This window comes from Anguilla rostrata, chromosome 7 (genome assembly GCF_018555375.3).
Source record: "Anguilla rostrata isolate EN2019 chromosome 7, ASM1855537v3, whole genome shotgun sequence".
Lineage (NCBI taxonomy): Eukaryota > Metazoa > Chordata > Actinopteri > Anguilliformes > Anguillidae > Anguilla > Anguilla rostrata.
Window position 1 is genome coordinate 198358 of NC_057939.1, and position 19143 is coordinate 217500.

Sequence of the window (19143 nt, forward strand, 5' to 3'; positions counted from 1 at the left end):
AGTTTCCAGGCAGAAGCCATTCAGAAATGTGTGGTTTTAACTGGAGTCCACACTCCACAGACAGCGCGCATGTGCTGACCGACAGATCTGAAGGATTTTGAAGGATTTGATAGAGAATGACCAAAGATCCCCAATAATAGGCTAGATTCACCATTTTCAAACACTATACAAAATGACTATTTTATCCTTGCAGGGGAGGGTAATGTTAACAGTGGTTCCAATATATTTGACACTAATGTTTTTAAAAAAATGTATTAATTGATTTTTTTTTTTGTTTGTTTTTTTGTTTTTTTACAGATTGTTGGTTATCTTTTTTTAAGTGTGGTAATAATTTTGGAGGCCACTGTCGGCGCTGGAGGACACGAAAGAAGGGTTTGAGAGTGGCGTTCTTTTCGGCTGATTGCATTTGGGCGTAAATGAGATAGTCAAACAGCATTTCGACTTGCCGGTTATTCTAAATCAATCAATGGTATTTGTACACATGTATTTTGTACTAGGCGGATTCCTTCGGTAATTTGGAAACAGTCTTGTGCTGCAGAGTTACAGGCAGTGATTCTGGTAGTTGTAAATTTCCATCCACACGCAGGTAACTGCAGCTAACCACGCCCATTTCGCAGGTTGCCTAAAGGCTATGCGAGACACCGAGAGGGAAGAAAGGAACTCGGTATCACACGGGTGGACACGAAGGGAGGCGTGTTCGCCAAAGTTTCGGGTTTCTAGCTAGATTCCTCTTTTCAGGGAAAGAACACCAAAACAATAAAACCCGAGGCTTCCTAGGGGGAACGTGTCCCTCGGATAAACCAGGGCGTATCTAGACTGACCAAACACGAGATGCGCACCTCGCCGAACTAGTTCTACAACTCGCGGGGAGGGAGTGAGTTATTCCAGCTGTTAAATACCGATACGGACGGTTTCTACTAGTTGCAGTGTGTCCCATTATGCTTGTGCTAAAGAAAAGTGATTAAAATAATCAGTAAAAGATTGGAAGTAAATAATCTACAGTAAGCAGCCGGAAACCACGGACGCGAAAAGGTAGACCCATCTTTTTTCTATTTTAAATATTTTTCTGTGATTGCAAAATGAAAATCCTAGAAGTCTGGTGCATCGTTAGCACGACTACTCTCAATAACGACTAAGGAACGTCTCGGAACATATGTTTATGTGAATTAAAATATAAGCAAAAAGAAAGTAAGGACTAGACCTCCTCTCGACGGCCGCTACTGACAGTTACATTTAAACTATTGTGTGTGAGAGAGAAGGAATATGTGTGTGTGTGTGTGTGTGTGTGTGTGAGAGAGAGAGAGAGAGAGAGAATGAGTTTGTGTGTGTGTTAGAGAGAGAGAGAGAGTGTGTGTGTGTAGTGTGCATTGCTGGAGGGAGCATCACTGCTCTGTCTGACTTTATGCTTCTAACTTGCAGGAGAGCCAAAATGCAGAGAACTCCGGTGGTTCCACCAAGACCAAGTGTTGAGGTGTGTGTGTGTGTGCGCGCGCTTAAGTAAAGTCTCTCTGCAGGTATCTGGAAAGGAATGCTGGGTGAATTCTTGTGTTATTTTAATAAAGCAGGGAGTGTTTGTGCTGTTCTAATGCAGCAGGGAGTGTTTGTGCTGTTCGAACAGAGCATGTAGTGTTTGTGCTGTTCTAATGCAGCAGGGAGTGTTTGCACTGTTCTAACAGAGCAGGGAGTGTTTGCACTGTTCTAACAGAGCAGGAAGTGTTTGTGCTGTTCTAACAGAGCAGGGAGTGTTTGTGCTGTTCTAACAGAGCAGGGAGTGTGTGTGCTGTTCTAATGCAGCAGGGAGTGTTTGTGCTGTTCTAACAGAGCAGGGAGTGTGTGTGCTGTTCTAATGCAGCAGGGAGTGTTTGTGCTGTTCTAACAGAGCAGGGAGTGTGTGTGCTGTTCTAATGCAGCAGGGAGTGTTTGCGCTGTTCTAACAGAGCAGGAAGTGTTTGCTGTCCTTATTCAGGCATTCAGTTTGGGTCTGACTCTGTTCTTTACTGTTTGTTGTACAAAAGGATCTGAACAATCCCATTCGACACAGCCTGAACAAACAGCAGGTGCCAGATGACACCCAGGTACCACACACACACGCACACTCACACATCCATGTGCACATGCACACATTCTCACGTGTACACGCGCACATTCACACACACACACACACACCAATCACGTGTGCACACAGTCACACACAAAATCTCACACACACATACTGTATATGTGCGCACACACACACGCTCACACACATTATCTCTGTCACACACACACACTTGCATGGGCACAATCACACACGGTCTCACACATGCATGTCACTTCTACAACAAATAATTTCATTATTAAGTATTGTGATGATTCCGCTCTGAGACAGAACCAAACTGCTACCTAGAAGCAGTGGATAGGCTCATTGATTGGTGTGATAAGAACTTGTTCATAGTAAATACAGAAAAGACAGAGGAAATAATTTTTGGCCTACTACAGGATGAGTACCCTCCAGTGGCGGTTCATAGTCGGAGGACTAAACGAGTATCATCTTATAAGTACTTGGGTGTGTATTTATTTATTTAATTTTTGTTATTTAAAAAAATATTTAATTGTATTAAGATGTATTTCTTTTTAATGTCTTTTTTAGTACTGTGCTTGTCTTTGTGATTATACGGAACTGTTCGCACGATGATGCAAGACAAATTTTGGAGTAATCGGACAATAAAGTAGTATTGCATCGTATTGTATCCTATGCACACTCACGCACATGCAATCTCACATACACACACACAATCTCACACACACACAGTCTGTCTCTCACGCACATACAGACACAATCTCACACATACACAATCTCTCTCACACACACACATACAATCTCACACATACGCAGTCTCTCTCACACAAACACACACACACGCAATCTCACACACACAATCTCACACATACACAGTCTCTCTCTCAAACACACACACAGTATATCTCTCTCACACACACACACACACACACACACACGCAATCTCGCACACACAATCTCACACACAGTCTCTCTCTCGAACACACACACACACAATCTCGCACACACACAAACTCACACACAGACAGTCTTTCTCACACGCTCGCTCTCTCTCTCACACATATTGACATATTCATATGTGTTTCAGTTAAATATGTTAAATGTATTTTCAGAGCAACATTGATTCAAGTGAACAGCCGTCCAACAAGGTGAGGATGTCTCTCTCTCTGACTATCTATCTGTCTGTCTGACCGTCTGTCTGACCATCTATCTGTCTGTCTGACTGTCTATCTGTCTGTGTCTGACCATCTATCTGTCTCTCTGACCATCTGTCTGTCTGTGTCTGACCATCTGTTTGTCTGTCTGACCATCTGTCTGTCTGTATGACCATCTGTTTGTCTGCCTGACCGTTTGTCTGTCTGCCTGCCCATCTGTCTGTCTGTTGGACCGTCTGTCTGTCTATCTGACCATCTGACCATTTGTTTGTCTGTCTGTCTGACCATCTGTCTGTCTGCAATCAACTGTTTTGTGTACCTCAGATGCTGAGCAGAATGTCGGATTAACGTGAAGTTGTCATTTATAAACCATGCATTTTTGAATTATTGTGTGTTTGTTGTTTCAAGGTAACTTTTGTTTCTTTGTGTTTTTTGTATCAAAGAAGTCAGTTTGCACTCCTGAAGTAATTGTGTGTGTGCGTGTTTGTGTGTATGGTGTGTATGTTTGGTGTTCTTGTGCATGTATGTGTTTTTGTGTGTATGTTTCACAGATCTTGGGTATGAAGAGGATTGTACAGAAGGTTAATCCCTTCAGCAGGTCTGCTGCTCAGGTAACAGACAGAGAAGAATCATTTTCAGTTGTGAATTTTTGTTCTCTCTTTGAATGATATATTTGTTCCTCTAAAGGTTGTAATATGAGTGGCTCATGTTTAGTGTAAAATAAGGGTCCATGTTGATTCAGCAGCCCTTCTGAACCAGAACACGGAGCAGAACCTGCTCTGTATGGGGACTGGAACATTTAGTATTTAATGGCTGTGGAGTTACATTGTGTTTCTGTGGTCTTTACCTTTCTCAGTCCATGATTTTCCCATCAGTAATTTTTGTAATGAAGTTTTCCTTTGTTGCCATAACGTACCTTCCTTCTTCCCTACCACTCTCTCTCTCCCCCTTTCCCTCCCTCCTCTCTCTCTCTCTGCCCCTCTCTCTCTCCCCCTTTCCCTTCCTCCTCTCTCCCTCTCTGCCCCTCTCTCTCTCCCTTTCCCTCCCTCCTCTCTCCCTCTCTGCCCCTCTCTCTCTGCCCCACTCCCTCCCTCTATCTCTCCCCCTTTCCCTCCTGCTCTTTCTCTATCTCTCCCCCTTTCCCTCCTGCTCTGTCTCTATCTCTCCCCTTCTCTCCTTCTCTCTTATTTCCAGTCTTCTGAAGAAACATCAGACAATGCCAATGAGAAACAAGTGTCTGACAATAAACAGGTGAGTCTGTGTGTGTGTGTGTGTGTGCGCGCATGTGTGCGTGCATGCGTGTGTGTTTGTGTATGTGAGAATGTGTGTTTGTGCTTGTGCTTGTGTGTGTGTGTGTATGTGAGAGTTTGTGCTGGTGTGTGTTTCTGTGAATGTGTGTGCATGTGCCTGTGTGATTGTGTGTGTGCGTGTCTGTGTGTGTATGTGAGAGTTTGTGCTTCTGTGTTTCTGTGCATGTGCATATTGTATATTAATTATGATGTGATTTTAATAGCAGTATTGGTCTCTTTCAGAAGCCTGGTGTGTTCAAAGGAGTGATGCAGAAGGTCAATCCTTTCAGATCTGCTTCACAGGTACACTCACTCTTAACACAGGTACACTCACCTCTGACACAGGTACACTCAGCCCTAACACAGGTACGCTCACCTCTGATATAGGTACACTCACTCTTAACACAGGTACACTCACCTATGACACAGGAATACTCACTCCTAACACAAGTACACTCACCTCTGGCACAGATACACTAACCCCTAACACAGGCACACTCATGTCTAACACAGATACACTAAGCCCTAACACAGGTACACTCCCTCCTAACACAGGTACACTCACGTCTAACACAGATACACTCACTTCTAACACAGGTACACTCAGTTCTAACACAGGTACACTCCCTCCTAACACAGGTACACTCACCTCTGTCACTCCTTGCATGTGTATGGTGATTAACTGTGGCTGAGGGTCCCTACAACCTCTCACATACACACGTGCGCACACGCACATACACACACACACGCACACACACATACACACACATACACACCCACACCCACACACGCACACGTTTTATTAATTTCTGTCCTTTGGTCTCCAAGGTGGAACAAGGAGGCAATGACCATGCAGAGAGGCCAGCTGGAAATAAACAGGTGTGTGTGTGTGTGTCTGTCTCTGTGTCTGTGTGTGGTGTGTGTGCGTATGTGTGTCTGTGTGTCTGTCTCTGTGTCTGTGTGTGGTGTGTGTGTCTGTGTCCGTGCGTGTGTTTGCTTGCATGTGTGTTTCTGTGCATGTGCCTGTGTGTGTGTGTGTGTTAGAGAGTTTGTGCTTGTGTGTTTCTTTGCATGTGCATATTGTATATTAATTATGATGTGATTTTAATAGCAGTATTGGTCTCTTTCAGAAGCCTGGTGTGTTCAAAGGAGTGATGCAGAAGGTCAATCCTTTCAGATCTGCTTCACAGGTACGCTCACTCTTAACACAGGTACACTCACCTCTGACACAGGTACACTCACCTCTAACACAGGTACACTCAGCCCTAACACAGGTACACTCACCTCTGACAGGAAGATTTTTCATTTAAATGACAATCAGCTCAGCAGTGCCTGTGGTGATATCAGCAGCTCAGCAAAGTCTGTGGTGATATCAGCTGCTCAGCAAAGCCTGTGGTGATATCTGCAGTGCTTGTTGTGATATCAGCTGCTTGAAGGCCGCAGGGTTCCATTTGACCTCTGTTCATCTGTTGCTATTAAGGACAGTGATTCTTAGAGAAACACAAAGTTACTGTGATTTGAAAATCTGTTTCATTTTCCAGAAAATTTAAACACAATCCACTAATGTTGCTTGTATGTTGTATATATTTTTGCATGTATTTGTCTTTTTATACATAATTTCTCCCTCCCTCTCTCTCAGGTTGTGAACAGTGATCTATCTACCAGCAGTGACAGTCTCACAGATAACAACAATACACAGGTAACGACTGTGGTCTCCATGGTGACTGTCTGTGTTCTCCCTGGTGGTGGTGCTTTCGCTGGATTGGGCGGGGGGCGGTTAGGGTCAAAGGTTAGACTTAAGAGTGTGAGGGTGCGTGCGTGTGAGGGTGTGGGTGCGTGTGTGTGTGCGGGTGTAGGTGACTCTGGTTCATGGTTGGTCTCTTACAATTATTTCTCTGAATGTGTCTGCTGTTGGTACAGGATTTGTGTATGCTTAGTAGTGATGATGAGGGATTTCTTGAAAGGTTTTTGTGTGTTATTGTTATGTGCTATATACAGTTATATTATATGTGAACTCACTATTTCAGTTGGCCAACAACAGAGAACCTGAGGGTAATCAAGGAGGCAGTGACCAACCAATCAGAAAGAAGAAAGGGGTGTGTCACAATTCTTTATTTATCAAAGGTTTCATGAACACCTTTATATTTGTACCCCTCTGTATGTACTCACCTGTAAGGGGCTTTGTCAAAAAAACATCTACCAAATAAATAGGGTGCGGGTGAGTCTGCATGTGCATGTGCTGGTGTGTGTGCGTGTGCATGTACTGGTGTGTGTGCGTGTGCATGTGCATGTGTTGGTGTGTGAGCGTGTGCATGTGCAAATGCATATGTGTGTGCGTGTGTGTATGCGGGTGCGGATGCGCATGTGTGTTTGCGTGTGTGGGTGTGTGTGCGTGTGCGTATGCGGGTGCGGATGCGCGTGTGTGTTTGCGTGTGCGTGTGTGGGTGCATGTCCGGGTGTGTGTGTGTGCAGTTGCAGGTGTGTGTGTGTGTGTGTGTTTGTGAGGATGTGTGTGTGTGTGTGCACGTGTGTGTGTGTGTGTGAGTTAGTGAGTGTGTGTGGGTGTGTGTGTGCGGGTATGGTTGAGTATGTTTCACGGTTGAGCTCTTACCAATGTTTCCCTGAAGGTGACCTTTAGAATCAGAAGGATTCTACCTGGTGCTCTCTTTCGCTCTGCAGGAAAGGTAACACACCCGTACAGCTCTGTTGCTTGCTGGAAAGCAGCGAGAATGTATCATAAGGCACATTCTTACTGTTACCGCACACAGAGCCGGCACTAGGATTTTGCTGGCCCTAAGAAAATCTGTTGGAGCAAAGGGGGTGCTTTTGGATTCTGTCGAGCGGGGGGGTGGGGGGGTGGCCCTGAACAACCGCATGGACCGTTTATGCCACAGGCCAGCCCTGACAGCACACACATAAGCAACTTTCCCATATTACATTTTTACATACAACCCATTTATATCCAGCTGAATACTTTTACAGAAGAAACTGAGGTTTAATATATTCCCCAACTACCCAGTCCCCTAACCACGATAATTTAAACATCACTGTGCACCAGGGCCAAGCTTAAACACACATCCATTACTCTTAACTCAGTGATTTGGACCTCACTAACACGCACATGCACACACCCATTACTCTAACCCAGTGAGTTAGAAGTCACTAACACACACACACACACCCATTACTCTAACCCAGTGAGTTAGAAGTCACTAACACACACACACACACCCATTACTCTAACCCATTGTGGTAGAACTCACTTACACACACACAGGAAAAAACTCTGGTGTAGTGTGTTGAGATAACTCGGGTGTAATGTATGGAGATAATTCAGGTGTAATGTATGGAGATAACTCAGGTGTAGTGTATGGAGGTAACTCAGGTGCAGTGTATGGAGATAACTCATGTCGTGTATGGAGGTAACTCATGTCGTGTATGGAGGTAACTCAGGTGTAGTGTATGGAGGCAACTCAGGTGTAGTGTATGGAGATAACTCAGGTGTAGTGTATGGAGGTGACTCAGGTGTAGTGTATGGAGGTAGCTCAGGTGGTGCTTTGCTGCTCTCTTTTGGCAGGACTCTGAGCACGAGGCTGGGGGGGAGACAGAGGAGTCCTTGCTGCAGGTATGTTCTATTACATTACATTACTTTACATTTATTTGGCAGATGCTTTTATCCAAAGCGACGTACAGAACTGAATCATGTCCTGTAAGTAGACAGGGGCAGTCCTGTTGGCTGCAGTGTAGGTGAGGGTCAGGACTTTGAACCTGATCCTGGCAGTGACCGGTAGCCAGTGGAGTGAGCTCAGCAGAGGAGTGATGTGAGAGAACTTGGGAAGGTTGAAGACAAGTCATGCAGCAGCATTTTAATCATTTGTAGTGGCTGTATGTATGGCACAAGCTGGCAGGCTTGCAAGGAGTGAGTTGCAGTAGTCAAGATGGGAGGTCACCATAGCCTGGACAAGCAGCTGGGTGGAGTGTGTAGTCCGGTATGGTCGAATCCTCCTGATGTTGTACAGGAGATATCTGAACGAACCTATAAGGCAGAGGGGGGGAAAGAGAAGAAGAGTTGCATGTCAACTGCATAACAGTGATAGGAGAAGCCATGTGAATTAATTACTGAACCAAGAGATTTGGTGTATAATAGGAACAGCAGAAGACCCAGTACAGATCCCTGTGGGACACCTGTAACAAGGGGATGAGGAGCAGAGGTGGACCCCATCCAGGTGACCTGGTAGGACCTATCTGCAAGATAGGAAGCAAACCAAGACAGGGCAGTCCCAGCAATGCCCATCTCAGCCAAGGTGGAGAGGATTAGTTTGTGGTTGACTATATTGAATGCTGCAGACAGGTCAAGGAGGATCAGGACAGAGGAGAGGCGTGAGGCTCTTGCAGTGGCAGGTGCCTCTATCACACCCAGGAGGGCAGTGTCTGTTGAGTGCCCAGATTGGAAGCCAGACTGGTGAGGGTCAAGCAGGTTGTTCTGATGGAGAAAGGAGGCTAGTTGTTTAAGCACTGCTCGCTCAAGGGTTTTGGACAAAAAAGGTAGAAGTGATACGGGTTGATAGTTCATTATCCCTCATCAGAGGAGACTGAGGTAGGTTTCTTAAGGAGTGGGATAACGCAAGCCATCTTAAAATGGGAGGGAACATAGCCAGAGGCAAGGGAGGCATTGACAATAGAGGACAAACCCAAACATGTCCCACCCACTCCTACCACATCACTGCCCAATAACAACCCTCACTCCAAACACATCACTCCCCAATTACAACCAACCACTCCTGCCATATCACTGCCCAGTAACAAACAACCACTCCTACCATATCACTGCCCAGTAACTAGCACAGTGACGGAGTGTAGCACAGTGGGTAAGGAACTGGGCTTGTAACCGAAAGTTCGCAGGTTCGATTCCCGGGTAGGACACTGCCGTTATACCCTTGAGCAAGGTACTTAACCGGAATTGCTTCAGTATATATCCAGCTGTATAAATGGATACAATGTAAAATGCTATGTAAAAGTTGTGTAAGTTGCTCTGGATAAGTTAAATGCCTGTAATGTAATGTAACTACCAACCACTCCTACCATATCACTGCCCAGTAACTACCAACCACTCCTACCATATCACTGCCCAGTAACAACCAACCACTCCTACCATATCACTGCCCAGTAACTACCAACCACTCCTACCATATCACTACCCAGTAACAACCAACCACTCATACCATATCACCGCCCAGTAACTACCAACCACTCCTACCATATCACTACCCAGTAACAACCAACCACTCCTACCATATCACTGCCCAGTAACAACCAACTACCGACCAACCACTCCTACCATATCACTACCCAGTAACAACCAACCACTCCTACCATATCACTGCCCAGTAACAACCAACCACTCCTACCATATCACTGCCCAGTAACAACCAACCACTCCTACCATATCACTGCCCAGTAACAACTAACCACTCCTACCATATCACTGCCCAGTAACTACCAACCACTCATACCATATCACCGCCCAGTAACTACCAACCACTCCTACCATATCACTACCCAGTAACAACCAACCACTCCTACCATGTCATTGCTTAATTACAACAACCTGTGTGTGTGCATGCGTGCGTGCGTGTGTGCGTGCGTGCGTGCACGTGTGTGTGTTTTACAGGACAGTTCTGTTGAGATCCAGGATCTGGAGATGGCCCCTTTGCACAATGAAGGAGATGTTTTGGATAGTGAGGTGTGTTTTGCTCTCACTTCCTTACTGCTGTTGAGGTGAAATTGGGGGGATTTAGAGGTGAAATTTGTTGTTTAAAAGAAACTCTTATTTCCAGGAGGAAGACACTCTCATGCAGTGGTGGAGGACAGTTGAAGGTGCGTGTGTGCTTGTGTGCGCGTGCGTTTGCTTGTGCGTGCGCAGGCGCTTGCATGTCTGCATGTGTGTGTGCGTGCGCATGCGCTTGCCTGTGCGTGTGTGTAATACAGTTGTGCTCAGATCTGATCAGCAGCAGGCAGGAACAGGCAGGCGCTCCTCAGTTATGGCAGATACGCCTGTGAGGTCACTGCAGATACGCCTGTGAGGTCACTGCAGAAATGAACCGCTCCGTCTGCTCTGTGTGAACAGGCTGGAGCCAGTGGAACGAATCCCCAGAGTTTCAGGAAGATGAGGAACTGTGAGTTCATCTGTCTGTCTGACTAACTGACTGACTGACTGTCTGCCTGTCTCACAACATCACTCCTGCCTCCCATTCCTTTCACCAGCATAATAATCTCAGTGGTACTCTGAGTGTGTGTCAGTCATTGCCATTTCTCTCAGATCTCTCTTTCTGGGTTGAGTGTCTCTCTGGTCTCTCAGTGTTGAGTGTCTCTCTGGGTTGAGTGTCTCTCTGGTCTTTCAGGGTTGAGTGTCTCAAGGTTGAGTGTCTCTCTGGTCTCTCAGGGTTGTGTCTCTCTGGTCTCTCAGTGTTGAGTGTCTCTGGTTGAGTGTCTCTCTGGTCTCTCACAGTTGAGTGTCTCTCTGGTCTCTCAGGGTTGAGTGTCTCTCTGGTCTTTGTGAGGTTGTTGAGTGTCTCTCTGGTCTCTCAGTGTGAGTGTCTCTCTGGTCTCTCAGGGTTGAGTGCTCTCTGGTCTCTCAGGGTTGAGGTTGTCTCTCTGGTGAGTTCTCTCAGGTTGAGTGTCTCTCTGGTCTCTCAGGTGTGTGTTCGTAGTGTCTCTCTGGTCTCTCAGGGTTGAGTGTCTCTCTGGTCTCTCAGTGTTGAGTGTCTCTCTGGGTTGAGTGTCTCTCTGGTCTTTCAGGGTTGAGTGTCTCAAGGTTGAGTGTCTCTCTGGTCTCTCAGGGTTGAGTGTCTCTCTGGTCTTTCAGGGTTGAGTGTCTCTCTGGGTTGAGTGTCTCTCTGGTCTTTCAGGGTTGAGTGTCTCAAGGTTGAGTGTCTCTCTGGTCTCTCAGTGTTGAGTGTCTCTCTGGGTTGAGTGTCTCTCTGGTCTTTCAGGTTGAGTGTCTCTCTCTGGTCTCTCAGGGGTGAGTGTCTCTCTGGTCTCTCTGGGTTGAGTGTCTCTCTGGTCTCTCTGGGTTGAGTGTCTCTCTGGTCTTTCAGGGTTGAGTGTCTCAAGGTTGAGTGTCTCTCTGGTCTCTCAGGGTTGAGTGTCTCTCTGGTCTCTCAGTGTTGAGTGTCTCTCTGGGTTGAGTGTCTCTCTGGTCTTTCAGGGTTGAGTGTCTCAAGGTTGAGTGTCTCTCTGGTCTCTCAGGGTTGAGTGTCTCTCTGGTCTTTCAGGGTTGAGTGTCTCAAGGTTGAGTGTCTCTCTGGTCTCTCAGTGTTGAGTGTCTCTCTGGGTTGAGTGTCTCTCTGGTCTTTCAGGGTTGAGTGTCTCAAGGTTGAGTGTCTCTCTGGTCTCTCTGGGTTGAGTGTCTCTCTGGTCTTTCAGGGTTGAGTGTCTCAAGATTGAGTGTCTCTCTGGTCTCTCACAGTTGAGTGTCCCTCTGGTCTCTCAGGGTTGAGTGTCTCTCTGGTCTCTCAGTGTTGAGTGTCTCTCTGGTCTCTCACGGTTGAGTGTCTCTCTGGTCTCTCGGGGTTGAGTGTCTCTCTGGTCTCTCTGGGTTGAGTGTCTCTCTGGTCTCTCAGGGTTGAGTGTCTCAAGGTTGAGTGTCTCTCTGGTCTCTCAGGGTTGAGTGTCTCTATGGTCTCTGTTGAGTGTCTCTCTGGTCTCTCAGGGTTGAGTGTCTCAAGGTTGAGTGTCTCTCTGGTCTCTCAGTGTTGAGTGTCTCTCTGGTCTCAGTGTTGAGTGTCTCTCTGGTCTCTCAGTGTTGAGTGTCTCTCTGGTCTTTCAGGGTTGAGTGTCTCTCTGGTCTCAGTGTTGAGTGTCTCTGGTCTTTCAGTGTTGAGTGTCTCTCTGGTCTCTCAGTGTTGAGTGTCTCTCTGGTCTCTCACAGTTGAGTGTCTCTCTGGTCTCTCAGGGTTGAGTGTCTCTGGTCTTTCAGGGTTGAGTGTCTCTCTCTGGTCTCTCAGGGGTGAGTGTCTCTCTGGTCTCTCAAGGTTGAGTGTCTCTGTGGTCTCTCAGGGTTGAGTGTTTCTCTGGTCTCTCAGGGTTGAGTGTCTCAGTGTTGAGTGTCTCTCTGGTCTCTTTCCTAGGGCCGCAGAGCAGGCTGCAGACCGTGTGTTCATGGCGGCTCGGCTGTTTGTTCGGCTGTTTAACCAGCGTGGCGCGTCGCTGCAGCAGCGTATCCTGGAGCTGCTCGCTCTGGCCGACGCCGCCGACAGCTTCCACAAGCGCACAGTGACCGCCAGCGTGGGAGGGGGCGTGGCCAGCGTTGCCGGCAGTGTGACCACCATCACCGGCCTCATCCTCGCGCCCTTCACCTTTGGAACCTCCATCATCGTCACAGCTGTGGGCATCGGTGTGGCAACAGCCGGGGGGCTCACCTCTGCCTCTGCAAACATCACGGACACGGTCCACTCCAACATGGACCGCAAGAAGGTGGAGAGCATGATTGAGGGATACCAGGAGGAGATGAAGGACATCAAGGAGTGCCTGGAGTTTGTGCAGGTGTGCTCTGGTTTGTGTCTGTTTGCAGCGTCCTGCTTTGTGAATGGCCATGTGCTCTATAAAACAATGAGCTTTATAATGCAAGATATGAGCATACACGCACGCACACACACACGCACACACACACGCGCGCACACACACGCACATGCACGTACACACACACACACGTGTGCACACACACTGTCACACATGCATGCACACACACACACACACACACACACACACAAATACATAATATTCCTAATATAACTTGCTGAGTCTTCTCCCCCCCCCCCCCCCCCCGTAGGAGGGGATGGACGCGCTGGAGCAGTGGAATTTTGAGCAGTATAAGGAGACGGTGTCGAAGCGCGCGATGAATCAGAACGTGCGGCACGTGATGAAGGAGGGGGGCCGAGCAGGCAAGGCGCTCATGATTAACACTGAGAACCTCATTAGCACCGTGCAGGTGTTCAGCGTGGCAGGCGGAGCCGCCAAGGCCGCGCAGGCCATCAGCGTCACCACCGGCGTCATGTCCGGCCTCTTCCTCGCACTCGACCTCTTCTTCCTCGCCAAGGACTCCCACGAGCTGCGCAAGGGTGCTAAGACCCAGTTCGCCGCCAAAATCCGCGAGGTGTGCCGAGATCTGCAGAACGGCCTCCTGGAGCTGAACCGCATTAAGACAGACCTGCAGAAGACCATGGATGGCATCGAGCTGGAGGAAGAGGAGGAGGAGGAGGAGGAGGAGGAGGAGGAGGACCCGGACCCTGCTCTGGCATCTGACCCAGGAAAACTGGCCCATCTAGAGGGGTAGAGGAAGAGGAGCAGCAGGAGGAGGAAGGTGAGGAGGAAGAGGAGGAGGAGGAGCAGGAGGTGGAAGATCAGGATGTGACTGTGCAGATCAGTCTCCACTGTTAAAGAACTGGCTCTGAGAAAACCTGTGAGATAAGGAAGGCTTGTGCCGGGAGCTCAGGTGACGGACCCAGTCCTCACCTGGTCTTTTAGGAGAGGGAGCAGATCGTAGGAATGTGAGTCTCTTGCTCTCCCTCTGTTCTCTCCCTCTATTTCCCTCTCTCTTCCTCCCTCTCTGTCCCTCCCTTCCTCTCCCTCTCTGTTTCCTCCCTTTCTCACTCTCTGTCCCTCTCCCTTGCTCTTCATATCTGTTCCTCCCTTTCTCATTCTCTGTCCCTCCCTCCCTCTCCCTCCCTCTCTGTCCCTCCTTCCCTCTCCCTTGCTCTCTCTGCCTGTCCCTCCCTCCCTCTCCCTCTCTCCCTCTCTGTCCCCTGTTCTTCTCATCGGTCCATCAGTGATCATCCAATGCTTATTCAGTCAAATATTAATTGTTTTAAAACTTGTGAACTCCAGTGGTGTTGGTTAATAATAAAAATGTGCTTGGGTAAATGTGATTCCTGTTCATTTTGAGATCAGTTGGTGTTGGGGAGAGGCATACTGTTCTGTGCCACATGTTTTGCAGTTTGGAGATGCCTCCCCCCCAGCCTCCCATACTAGCTGAAAGGCGTGTTGAGCTAACAGATGGTCGCTGTGTGTGCTCTGTAGTCTAGCCTGAATGGTCTGCTCATAAGCACCTGGGTGAAAGAGCTTTACACACTCAAACGCTCTGTGTGTCTCAGGAGTAGTGCCTGACACACTCACACGCTCTGTGTGTCTCAGGAGTAGTGCCTGACACACTCACACACTGTGTGTCTCAGGAGTAGTGCCTGACACACTCACACACTGTGTGTCTCAGGAGTAGTGCCTGACACACTCACACGCTCTGTGTGTCTCAGGAGTAGTGCCTGACACACTCACACACTCTGTGTGTCTCAGGAGTAGTGCCTGACACACTCACACACTCTCTGTGTCTCAGGAGTAGTGCCTGACACACTCACACGCTCTGTGTGTCTCAGGAGTAGTGCCTGACACACTCACACGCTCTGTGTGTCTCAGGAGTAGTGCCTGACACACTCACACACTCTCTGTGTCTCAGGAGTAGTGCCTGACACACTCACACGCTCTATGTGTCTCAGGAGTAGTGCCTGACACACTCACACGCTCTGTGTGTCTCAGGAGTAGTGCCTGACACACTCACACGCTCTGTGTGTCTCAGGAGTAGTGCCTGACACACTCACACACGCTCTGTGTCTCAGGAGTAGTGCCTGACACACTCACATGCTCTGTGTCTCAGGAGTAGTGCCTGACACACTCACATGCTCTGTGTCTCAGGAGTAGTGCCTGACACACTCACACGCTCTGTGTGTCTCAGGAGTAGTGCCTGACACACTCACACACTCTCTGTGTCTCAGGAGTAGTGCCTGACACACTCACACACTCTCTGTGTCTCAGGAGTAGTGCCTGACACACTCACACGCTCTGTGTGTCTCAGGAGTAGTGCCTTGCACACTCACACATGCTCTGTGTCTCAGGAGTAGTGCCTGACACACTCACACGCTCTGTGTGTCTCAGGAGTAGTGCCTGACACACTCACACACTCTCTGTGTCTCAGGAGTAGTGCCTGACACACTCACACACTCTGTGTGTCTCAGGAGTAGTGCCTTGCACACTCACACATGCTCTGTGTCTCAGGAGTAGTGCCTGACACACTCACACATGCTCTGTGTCTCAGGAGTAGTGCCTGACACACTCACACACTCTGTGTGTCTCAGGAGTAGTGCCTTGCACACTCACACATGCTCTGTGTCTCAGGAGTAGTGCCTGACACACTCACACATGCTCTGTGTCTCAGGAGTGTCTGCAAGGTATTTAATTTTAGGGTTACATTCCCAATTTCAGTCAGCCATTGTTTTCTCTCCCCTTGTCTTGTGGTAGCAGGTTCTTTTCAGTAGAACTTAAACACAAAAATAAAATGAACTCCATAAACCTAGATTTTCTTTCTTTAGTGGCTAGCTTGCTTGTGAGTAGAATGGCTTCCAGGCCCAGTAGCAACACCCAGCCCCTACGTTTGTATTCAGTAGGTGTGGCAACCTGTGACTGCCGTTGTCTGACGCCCTCCTGTTTTAGTCCACAGTAAATCAGGTGCCTGGAGCAGTAGCTTGGGGCGATATCTCTGCACTCTCAGAGAGTTAGCTGAGAGCCCATTTTAATCAGGAGGACAGCTGCTCTTCTATGAATAAAAGAAAAACCTGGCAGGGAATTCCCCTTTAAGCTTACTAGTTATCACTTGCCGTCATCATCATAAGTGAGTTTTTATGGAAAAATTATAGATAACATTTGAAGCAGAGAGAACAGTGACTGCAGCAGCATTCCTGCAGCTGTCCCAGTATAATAACTGCAGAACTTTCACTTTGACGAGGGTCACATTACCTAAAGTATGAATGTATTCCATTCTCAAATTGCACTCTTACAAATGGCTGCTACTCTGTCACAACCTGTAGCGCTTATAGCCAATCGCAGCCCAGCACAAATGATCTGGCCAATCACTGCAACACAAACAAGCAGTGATTCAGAGCTTTGTCAGACTGAAAGAAACAGAATAGCTGAACTTCGACCTGTCTTGCTGACACTCCACGGGGAGAAAGTGTGTCTCATTTTCGTGAAGGAAAGCGTAAACTTATTCTCTCTTCTGCCCTGGTTTATGCCTTTTGCTTTTAAATGAAGCATGCTTAATTTTATTTAATTTGAAATAGGTGTGTCTTTATCAAGTGATTCCTGTTGGCAACAAAAGGTAAGTCTCCAGCATTCTCAGGCATATCTAAATATGTCTGTTCAAGTTTATTATTTCAGTAAGCCTGAGTGTAAGCATGTATGTCCAACATTGTATTAATGTTTCAGTGTGTATAAATGTGTTTTGGCATGTGTAAATGTGTTTGGTGCGCATAAATGTGTTTCAGTGTGTGTAAATGTGTTTCAGTATGTATAAATGTGTTTCAATGTGTATAAATGCGTTTCAGTGTGTATAAATGTGTTTGGTGTGCGTAAATGTGTTTCAGTGTGTATAAATGTGTTTGGTGTGTATAAATGTTTTTTGGAGTGTGTACATATGTTTTGGTGTATGTAAATGTGTTTCAGTATGTATAAATGTGTTTCAGCATGTATAAATGTGTTTTGGTGTGTATGAACGTCTTTTGGTGTGGAATGACACACTGGTGTTTCAGAATGAATCAATGTGTGTCAGTGTGTTTAAATGTTAATTATCCATAAATATGTCCAAATGTGTTTGAATGGGTGCATATTTGTGCAATTCTAAGAGTATAAAAATAATTAATTCAGAATTAAAAAGTCTGCCACAATTTTTACTTTGATGGATGATGTAAACTCACAAGTTTAGTGTGTGTGTGCGCACGTGTGTATGTGTGCTTGCGCGTGTGTGTGTGCGTGCGTGCGTGTGTGCGTGTATATGTGTGTGTGCATGCATGCATGCGTGCGTGCGTGTGTACGTGTGCGTAGTACATCTCTGCCACTTCCAGATGACCCAGAACATGTTCACAGAGGGCCTTTACCAAGTGTTCTTTAGAGACCGCCCTCTGCTCCGCCCAGAGACGGAAAACCCCACCCCTGAACAGCTGAAGGATGCCCGCATCACCCGCTGGTTTAGAACCATTGTCAACACTCGCCTCCTGGTCATTGGGGTGAGTAAGCCCCGCCTACTCATGTTTTAGGAGAGTAAGCAATCTTGAGTACTATAGAGGTGAGTCCTTAGTGTTCTATAGTACAACAAAGTGAGTTCTCAGTGTTCTATAGTACAACACAGTGAGTTCTCAGTGTTCTATAGTACTGCAAAGTGAAGCCTCAGTGTTCTATAGTACAGCAAAGTGGGACCTCAGTGTTCTATAATACAGCAACGTGAATCCTCAGTGTTCTATAGTACAGCAAAGTGGGACCTCAGTGTTCTATAGTACAGCAAAGTGGGACCTGTGTTCTATAGTACAGCAACGTGAATCATCAGTGTTCTATAGTACAGTAAAGTGGGACCTCAGTGTTCTATAGAACAGCAACGTGAATCATCAGTGTTCTATAGTACAGCAAAATGGGACCTCTGTGTTCTATAGTACAACAAAGTGAGTTCTCAGTGTTCTATTGTACAGCAAAGTTGGACCTCAGTGTTCTATAGTACAGCAAAGTGGGACCCCAGTGTTCTATAGTACAGCAACATGAAGCCTCAGTGTTCTATAGTTCTGCAAAGTGGGACCTCAGTGTTCTATAGTACAGCAACGTGAATCCTCAGTGTTCTATAGTACAGCAAAGTGGGGCCTCAGTGTTCTATAGTACAGCAAAGTGAGACCTCAGTGTTCTATTGTACAGCAAAGTGGGACCTCAGTGTTCTATAGTACAACAAAGTGGGACCTCAGTGTTCTATAGTTCTGCAAAGTGGGACCTCAGTGTTCTATAGTACAGCAAAGTGAAGCCTCAGTGTTCTATAGTACAGCAACGTGAATCCTCAGTGTTCTATAGTACAGCAACGTGAATCCTCAGTGTTCTATAATACAGGAAAGTGGACTTCTTAGTATCAATAACAAGGAGAGCACTAAGTATCTCACGCAAAGTGAATTGAGAAAAAGAAAAAAGGGCAACTCTGTTCCTGGTAACAACAGTATTAGGAGCAGTACTTGGAGAGTCACGGGTGCCTTCAGATGTAGGCTCAGACAAATCTGAAAGGTCAACATTAACTTGATTAATTGAGTGTGTGCGTGTGTGTGTGTGCGTAGAGTGAGTCTTCAGTGTTCTATAGAACAGTAATGTGAATCATCAGGTGTTCTAAACTACAGGTGATCCATTTTCTGCTATAGGTGGTACAGGTGCTTAGTGCTTTGGCCTCGGTTCTGACCACCATCTCCTTCATCTGTATGGACTTTGGATGCTCCGTCTCCATGACAATGCCCGTTTGGTGTGGAGTGTTTGTGAGTTGAGCAACCATTACATTGGCTTTACAGTGCAAGTGTTTTGGTACAGAGGGAAAAAAATTTGTAATCATCACCATACTTACTATTAATACATAAAATAGATAATAAATTTGCCATTGGTGTGTGAATGGGTGAATGAGAGAGGTATTGACTGTAATGTGCTTTAAGTAGTCAATTTACCATTTATCATCAATATATTGTAATTGTTTTATTAGTATTAATTTAGGATAAAATCCATTTTGACTAATTAAAAAAATGAAACA

General features: G+C 46.8%; 1 protein-coding gene and 1 pseudogene across 2 annotated transcripts in view; both read left to right on the forward strand.

Annotated features, from left to right (window-relative positions):
* Positions 1 to 330: 330 nt before the first annotated feature.
* Positions 331 to 14423, forward strand: LOC135258675 (uncharacterized; annotated as a pseudogene).
* Positions 14424 to 15414: 991 nt separating this feature from the next.
* Positions 15415 to 19143, forward strand: part of si:dkey-30c15.13 (uncharacterized protein LOC558731 homolog) — a 6716-nt gene continuing 2987 nt past the window's right edge. The window contains exons 1-3 of one of the 2 annotated variants that reach the window (XM_064342134.1): positions 15418 to 16704; positions 17427 to 17608; positions 18767 to 18877. In XM_064342134.1, the coding sequence (XP_064198204.1) occupies positions 17447 to 17608; positions 18767 to 18877 (273 nt within the window). In that variant the 5' untranslated portion in view covers positions 15418 to 16704; positions 17427 to 17446. Of the gene's footprint in view, positions 16705 to 17426; positions 17609 to 18766; positions 18878 to 19143 lie in introns of both variants that reach the window. The other variant, XM_064342135.1, reaches the window with a different exon arrangement.